Source organism: Acanthisitta chloris, unplaced genomic scaffold, assembly GCF_000695815.1.
Source record: "Acanthisitta chloris isolate BGI_N310 unplaced genomic scaffold, ASM69581v1 scaffold9189, whole genome shotgun sequence".
Taxonomy (NCBI): Eukaryota; Metazoa; Chordata; class Aves; order Passeriformes; family Acanthisittidae; genus Acanthisitta; species Acanthisitta chloris.
This window is the reverse complement of record NW_008691946.1, coordinates 15-8,405: the sequence shown is the minus strand read 5'-3', so window position 1 is coordinate 8,405 and position 8,391 is coordinate 15. Positions and strand designations below refer to the sequence as shown.

The 8,391-nt window shown below is 35.2% G+C and overlaps 1 protein-coding gene across 1 annotated transcript; it reads left to right on the top strand.

Annotated features, from left to right (window-relative positions):
* Nucleotides 1–337: 337 nt before the first annotated feature.
* On the top strand, nt 338–7,993 carry PRKX (protein kinase, X-linked; the record flags this gene model as incomplete). Its single annotated transcript, XM_009082449.1, has 3 exons — nt 338–506; nt 3,403–3,666; nt 7,870–7,993. Coding segments are annotated over 3 exons (557 nt in total), but the record flags the coding sequence as incomplete, so codon positions are not given.
* Nucleotides 7,994–8,391: the final 398 nt, after the last annotated feature.

Below are 8,391 nucleotides of genomic sequence, written 5' to 3'. Positions count from 1 at the left end.
ACATGGGTTAAATTTGAGAGTTATATATTTCATACTTATTTTTTGTGCATGTATCCATGACCCTATCTTAGGGCTACTTCTCTTCTTTGCAAGAAATGCTTCCAGTATCTCCCCAAAGAATTTTATTATCACAATATCATTACTTTTTATTAAATTATTATTACTAAAAATTGAGACATTTCCAGAAAAAGAAGTCTGTGAAAACAGTTGAAGTACATGAGTATTATGAGGAAAACTAAAAGAAACAAACCAGATATTGAGTTCCTGAGGTTTTAATTTAGCAAATTAGCTTTTTTAATTTTTGCAATAAACTGATGTTTCTGCTTCAACATTTCAGGCACAGGTACCTTTGGGCGTGTTCACCTGGTGAAGGAAAAAATGGGCAAACGTTACTTTGCACTGAAAGTAATGAGCATTCCTGATGTCATTCGACTGAAACAAGAGCAACATGTGCACAATGAAAAGTCTGTGTTGAAAGAAGTCAACCACCCCTTTTTGATCAGATTGTAAGTTCTTGTATTTTTTTCATTCATTTAACTCATATATAAAGTGCAGTTCAGGTATTCCAGAGTCTCTTTACAAGCTCTTATATACTTAACCAACACTGAGCACTTAATTTCTATGATGCAATCTAGACTAAAATAGACTTTGCACTAAAGTATTTATTATAGAAGAATCAAGACTTTAAAATCAAAAGGCACAATTTAAATATTCAAGCAATAATCTATTACAAGATTTTTTCTGTCACTAGTTTTCACACTACAGAAGAGAAATTTTCTTAAGTGAGCACAAAATACTAATGAAGAATTGTTAGGATTGGCTTATCAAAATGACTTCCAGAATGATTTTTGATGTTAGAATGGTGATAAAAGCGTTTCTGCACATATGTCCTGTAGGTATCTAACTTAAGATATTAATAGATTTAAGTATCTAATTTTTGGGAATTTTATGTGAACTTCTCTTTTGCAAACATTATTTTTAAGGAATTTAAGTAACTGCAGCACTTCACGGACTTTGATATTCCCATATTTGAGGTTAAGTGCTGGAGCCTATTGAGAAACATGATTTAAACACAGTTCATTAATGCCTTTTTTCTTTAGTGGAATTATGATACTTCTAATGATCCTAAACATGATTTAAACACAGTTCATTAATACCTTTTTTCTTTAGTGGAATTGTGATATTTCTAATGATCCCAATGATCCTGTTGTTAAAGGGAGAAGGTATCCTACTTTTCTCTTCACAGTTAATTTCTATGTATATTTTCTCATGTATGGATACGGGGCTATTGACCAAGATTTGTTTCGCATTTACCTGCCTAAATCAGTTTCACATAAAATTAGACAGAGCCCTAGTTAATCCCTAGCTGCAGTGAGTGCAGCATCCTCACAGGGCTATCACAGGAAAAAGAAGAAGCAACATCATGGTAGTCTTCCAAAGGATGGAATGAGCCCTGCAGGGAGCAGCTTTTTCTCCGTTGTGCTGTTGCTATTTCCAGCATCATGGCACTATTAGTTTCCAGCTAGTGTTCAGAAATCCTGTATGTGGCACAGTATCAGTAAGATGAGTTCTAGGCTATGTGGAGTTTGAGGTGCCTGGAGGAAAGCAAGATGGAGAGGGCTGAGTACATCTGGTTAGACTGGTTGAAAAATGGACAGAACAGGGGGAACAGGATTTCATGTATATATCTATGTACATATGTAAATTCTTCTAAAATAACAACCCTACTAAAACCAATGAAAACTCAAAAAAACTCCCAACTCCATAGGTCTATGTGTCAGGAGCAGTGGGACTAGGGAAACTTGGGTGAGAAGTCAGAGATGAGGATTCAAGGATTCGTGTTCCATACAGTGATCAAATTTTATTGGATTTAATTCGTACCTTATTTCCAAAATACCAGATTTTTAAAGTTGCCAAAGGACACAATTCAAATGGAAGTTCACTTGTGTGCCAGCAAACATTCTTCGTGTCTTCTAGAGCCTTTTCTGTTGAAATGTCCAATGAGATGTTGCATCATCTATGCTCATGTCATTGTCCATTGTGTTTTGCTTTGTTCTGCCCATTCCTGTTCCTCTTTCTTTGATCAGTGTAGGTGCAACTTTGACTACCTAAAATGTCTCCAGAGTGTTTTTACATAGTCAATAAATACTGTGAACATCAATAGCTGATTAATAATGTTGGTGACTGTGATAGGGAAGAAGTTTCATCAAAGCAAAAGGCAACCCTGGGCTCTGTGCTCTTCATCATTTTGAAGGAGTGGAGGAGCTGGTCCTGATGTTTGATAGTCTGTCTCATTTTCTTGGTTGCCTCAGTGCTGGTATCAAGGAAGAAAATCTTGCTAAGTAAAAGTCCTTCATGGATTTGGGAGCTCAGTTTGCTCTGCTTATCTTTCCTAAGGCTCTTTGCCTTGCTTAAGTACCAGGTAATGAAGGAGAGAGAATAAGAAAAGTATTTGATCTTTCTTTTCTTGTGATAATACAGGAGCAGTTACTAGAAGCTAAAGGAGCTTCTGTTCTTGTATCAGTAAAGTAGGTAGGGATACAGTGTTCTCTATCTTTTATTATAGAATTAGGGATAGATCTTTGTTTTCTAGAGTGTTCTTCACGGTGTTACCAGATTACTTATTTTCTTCTTAACTGTTGAGTTACATTTGAGGATATGTGACTTGTTTCAGTGTGAATAGAAAGAAAACTTAGTTTAGGGGACTGTGAGAGAGAAGATTCCTGTATTCTGTAATGAAACATTTTAAAACCACATCGAATTACTTATTTTCTTCCTTGCCCGTTCTTTACTGCACTCTAATAATGACTGTACCACAATAACAGTTTTTAATTTAAAGGCAGCAGTCTGAGGAACGTCAGGTACTTATCATTAGGTTAATTCTGAAGTTTTGCTTTTCTGCTGCTTTTGTGAAAGATACCATAGAATACCAAGCATTGTGATCTGATATTTTAGTTGGGGTTGTGTATTTCCAGGGAAGGAGGGATTGGAGACAGCAAGGAAAACTCTGTCTGTTTTTGAACATGAAAGTCTTTATAAAAGCAGATTCTGCTGATCCCACATCACTTTGTCAATATTTGATTAAATAAAATATAAGGTGTGTAAGAAATATCTAGTCTTGATATCAAGTCACTTATTTGGTGCTTAGCAGAGACCAACTTTGTACTGTGAAACAGAGTCTGTCAGTTACTTTTCTTTCTTGGGCTGTGTTGTATGCATCCTTGACTCCCTGTTTTTGTTGCAGGTTAAATCAGCTACTTGCATGTCTGTTCCATAATCCTGCTGGATTTGCAGACTAGGAATCAGAAATTAGTTATGTACATAGCTGAGGTAACAGAGACCATTTTACAGAAACTCAAAGCTATAATTTCTTTATTCAATAAAATGTTATCTTTATTACAGGTTTTGGACCAACCACGATGAACGTTTTTTATATATGTTAATGGAGTATGTGCCAGGAGGAGAACTTTTTAGTTACCTGCGCAACATGGGCCGTTTCAACAACAGCACAGGACTGTTTTACTCTACAGAAATTGTTTGTGCAATAGAATACCTGCACTCCAAAGAAATAGTTTACAGAGACTTAAAACCTGAAAATATATTGTTAGACAAAGAAGGACATATCAAGCTTACCGACTTTGGATTTGCTAAAAAACTGGTGGATAGGTAAGTGGGTTTTTGTTATGGCAATTACATTTTGCATGCTAAACAGTTGGAAGAAAAGAGTTTTATTTCTCTATTCAGCCTTTCATCTAACACTCCGGGTGGTTCACGCGTGGCAAATCCCTTAGTATGAAGAGAATGATCATCTTAAAATGTCTACACAGAAACCAATATTAGCCCCTAGGTACAACTAGGAGCAATATCACACATAAGCAACCATAGAAAAACATGTTTATATGAGTAGTTTCATACATATAAGTTTTCAACAGTCATCTTGAGTTCAGCAAAGTAATATGAGCAAATATTAAGATATGTACGTTAATCCTCCATATATATTGAATTGCTGAATGTTTCGTAACTCGTGTTACCTTCTGCTTTCCTTCCAGAGATTTTTGTAGCGTGGAAATAACATTTTAAAATTGGATATTATGTTTTCACTAGACTGTTGCTAAAAGCAAACTGCAAAAATCTAGACAGAAACAATAGGCTTCAGTACAAGTGATTTATTTAACTGTAGCTTCTACAACACTGTCAGCTTTAATTGGATATCTAAACTAGCCTAGCAGTGAGTTTGGTGTTACATGGGTGCTCATCCTCTTCACTCAGCTGGGTAGCTGTTTGATGCTGCTTTTGCAACAAACAGTTCAGTATGTGAGGAGAACAGTTTGAAAGGACAGTGGATCTGAGGGAGCTACTGAATGGAATCCTTATGAAGTAAAAGTCAGATGAGACAAATCAAATCATATGAAGGTCATAAGGTTTGCTTCCCCATGGCTTACGTCCTCACAGTGCTGGGTTGCCTCGGGACAGAAGAACAGTAGACAACTAGGAATAAGCTGGTTCTATTTACCTTTCAACATCTGAAAGTCTGTTTAAAACCATAGAGTTTTAGTATCAACACATTTGATCGAATTCAGTTTCTACTGGGCGAGCAAATAGGCCTACAAATGCTAACCTTTTCTTTTAGTACTTTGTTTTTAAAGCAAATTAACTTTTTGCAGAAAGTGGTGACACTACTTACTTCCATGTACGAAAGTAAGACAGTCTCTCCATAAGACTTTGTCATAAAAATTCTTAAAACTTTCTCTGTAGATGTCGATGCTGCCACTTAGTGGTTATTCTTGATTTGGATTTCTGTGGTTTAAGGCATGACAGAAGTAACTCTTCATTAAATAAGGTGATAGTTCACATCAGAGTATATTTTTCAACCTGGAAAATGAGTCTTGAAGATTAAATTTGTTCAAATATATTTTGGGACATCAAAAGAAGTTATCACTACTGGTTTTATTTGGGGTTTTGTTTCCCATATTGTTTTGGGGACAGTGAAGTTGATCAGTTCGTGTTGAACTGAATCATAGAATGCTATAATAGTTTTATATTCATGTCTGATTCACCTGTAACTATACAACAGGTAATATAAATACAGAACATAAAGTTGGAAGGAGCAGGACATGATCAGTTAGAAAACTAGTAGTTCCCTGTATGCAAGCCTGATTTTTTTGTGTTGTTTTATTTTGAAGGACATAGCATTCTCCCCACTAGCTGAAGTCATTTTCACCATGTTGGTTTTGTCACTGTAAAAATACAGTTGTCAGCCATTTATCCACTAATTTGCTCCAGTAGGTTCTTTTGTTTATGGCATAGGCTATTTGATGATAAGTTTTTTCATTTATGTGCATGGCAAACATCTGTACACATAAATCTTAGGTGTAAGTATGTGAGTATGTGGATAGATACATGCATATATGTACAGTGTATATGGATTGCAGAAATAGAACATGAAGTATTTGTTTTTCAGACATTGTGAGGCAACCTGCCACTCTAGTCCTAGAAAAGACATGCTATGTGAATTAAAACATGGTCTGCAGAAGACCTTTGATACAATTACACATTCTTGATTCATAATGCCTTTGAGTGATTCTGCAGTTGCCTAATTGAGATTCTTCTGTACACATTTTCCTTTGTTCTCATTACCATGTGTGAAAGGTTCACCACGTCCCTCTACAATTAAGCTGCATTTCAGAAAGTGTCTGGCTCATAGCTCATGTTCCCACTGTGGGTAGCAGCCAGCACATTTATCTTCTTATTAGTACAATTTCTAAAGGGCTAGGCTCTTAATATTTTCTTTCTAGAGACAGAGAAAAGAAGGAAGGTTTTCTTGTCTTCTTCTGATCCCTGTTGGTATGTCCTTTTATTTGTCCTTGTTCCTCCCTTTTCAGTCATAGTGTAGTTTTGAAAATTCTAATTTTTTTCTCCAAAATGGCACATGTTTGCCTCAGCTGCTGTTTGTTTCTTTTCCACCTTGGTGTTGCTTAATTGAAGACTTACTAGCCTTTTCAGTTTCTTCCAAGTACATGCACATAAATGAATGTGCCACTGCTTTTAAAAAAAGGCAGTGTCAAGAAGAAAGATGAGGAGGGTTTTTTTTATAAATTACTGTTACCTTAAGGTTGTAGAAAGGGTTTGTTTTGAACTTTACAGCTATTATATTATTAGACCTTTGTTTTTCTGAAAAGCATTATACCAGTTGGTCTGTATGCCTTCAGCTGGGCTGTTGCTGGTACATTGGCCTTTACTTAATTTGCAGTTTTTCTTTTGCTTAAATAAAAAAAGATATTGTTAATAACCTCTATAGTAATTAGGAGTCCTTTTAGTTATATTGTCTTCAGCAAATTTTGTAGGTCCTGGAAGTGATGGTCAAATGTTAGGTTGATTTTTATTGTATGTTGATGACCATGATAAGGGATAAAACCACCTCCTTCCCAAATACAATATAACTGTCAGCTGCTTCATTTGCTGAGCTGGCTAAAGCAGTATGACTAACAATTCATATGATGGATTGTAATACCACTTTTTAAATTTGGGAGAGGGAGAACTATCTGGTTTTAAAAGGCAGCAGAACTTTGTTGGTTTTCTGCATTCTGTAGTCTTGATGTAGGCAACTGCTAGATGGCAGTAGTGTAAAGCAGTGCTGTATGTAAGAATTTTCTTGAGTGTCCTTGATTTGGAAAATGAGAGTTCATATTTTTGAGATAAATTTATGAGACAAATTAAAGATGTATTTTTTACACTAAGGAATGTAGTTTCAAGAACCATGGAGCACATGGATGCACAGTGTGTCTAATACATTCTGACAGTTTAGCTGAAGTAATTTAACTTTTGCCATATTAAAATCAAGCTTAAAGAAATTCAAGTCATAATTCTTCATTTAAAGCCTTAACTGACTGTACAGCTCCTCTTCCTTATGGTAAGTATTTCTATGAATCAAGGCTAAGGCTTAAAAAACCCCAAACAAACAAAAGAGAAACAAAAAAAAAAAACTGCCAAAAGCACTCTTTAAAATAATTCTGAAGTCTCAGAAAAAAGAAGTTGAAAGAAGTTTAATATTACTTCCAAAGCTGATTGCTACTCATCTTAATGCATTTGTTCAGAAGCGTATTACCAGTTTGATTGGAAAAGTTTCTTCCTGCTCTCACAAATAATCAATTAGAAGTGGTTTTGGTGTAAGGTAGAAGTCATGCGTGGTGACCATTTGTGATTAGTCTTTGTCATATCTTATATATCTCTTCTTTCCATATTGTTATTCTATGCTGTTACTTCATTTTCTCTTGAATTGGTGAGCACTTTGTCTCAAAGTTTCATCTTCTGACTTGCTATCAGATTTATTTTCATGTATACCAAATAATGTATCCATTTTTCTGTGGATATTTATGTATTGAGAATGAAAATACATCTTTTTTTCTCAAGCATATATTTAATCCTAAGCCAAGGGGGCAAAGCCAGGCAAATTCTACATGTCAAGAGTTGACATTTCTGGAAGAAATGGTTTCAGAATATTCTTTTCAGATTGGAACTGCTTAGCTTCAATTTATTTCATGTATTCTAGAACTTGAAATATAGTTAGCAATATAGTGCTGTTTATCCTGAGCTTATATTAATTGTATTAGTGACTAAAAAATGACATTGAAATATATCAGAAATAGTATTACTTGCCTATCTCACACTTGCTTGACGACAGATATTTTCTGCAGTCAAGAAGTTTCTTAATTTCCTTATATCCCTGTTGCAGGAGAATTGGAGAGCAATAAAAACGCATAGGTATAGGTTGGGGACTTCTAATCTGTGTTTGTTTTTTCCTTATACTGTTATTTCAGTTTAACTTCAATCCAGTTTTGAGTTTGTTTTGTGTTTGGTATTTTTTTTCAGAACGTGGACACTCTGTGGCACTCCTGAGTACCTTGCACCAGAAGTTATACAAAGTAAAGGCCATGGGAGAGCTGTGGATTGGTGGGCCCTAGGAATTCTTATATTTGAGATGTTGTCAGGGTAAGTGATAACTACTGTCTCACAGCAATATTATGTGATACAGTAATACAGGATTTTTACTCATTCTGTTTACAGTACTTGGATTAGCAAATTTGGGCTAAATTTATTATTGATATGCCTGTTTAATTCCTGCCTCTGAAGAAAGGAATTGGGAAGCTGTAAAAAGAGCATATATCACTGTTGTTATGGTAATGTTTGAGGGTTTTGAGTTTGTTGGTTTGGTTGGTTGGTTTGAGCTTTTTGATACATTTTGAGGTGTTTTTTTGTTTTACTTAAGACTCACTGTTGTTATGGTAATGTTTGAGGGGTTTGAGTTTGTTGGTTTTGTTGGTTGGTTTGAGCTTTTTGATATATTTTGAGGTGGTTTTTTTTGTTTTACTTAAGACTTTTTTAACAGCTGCT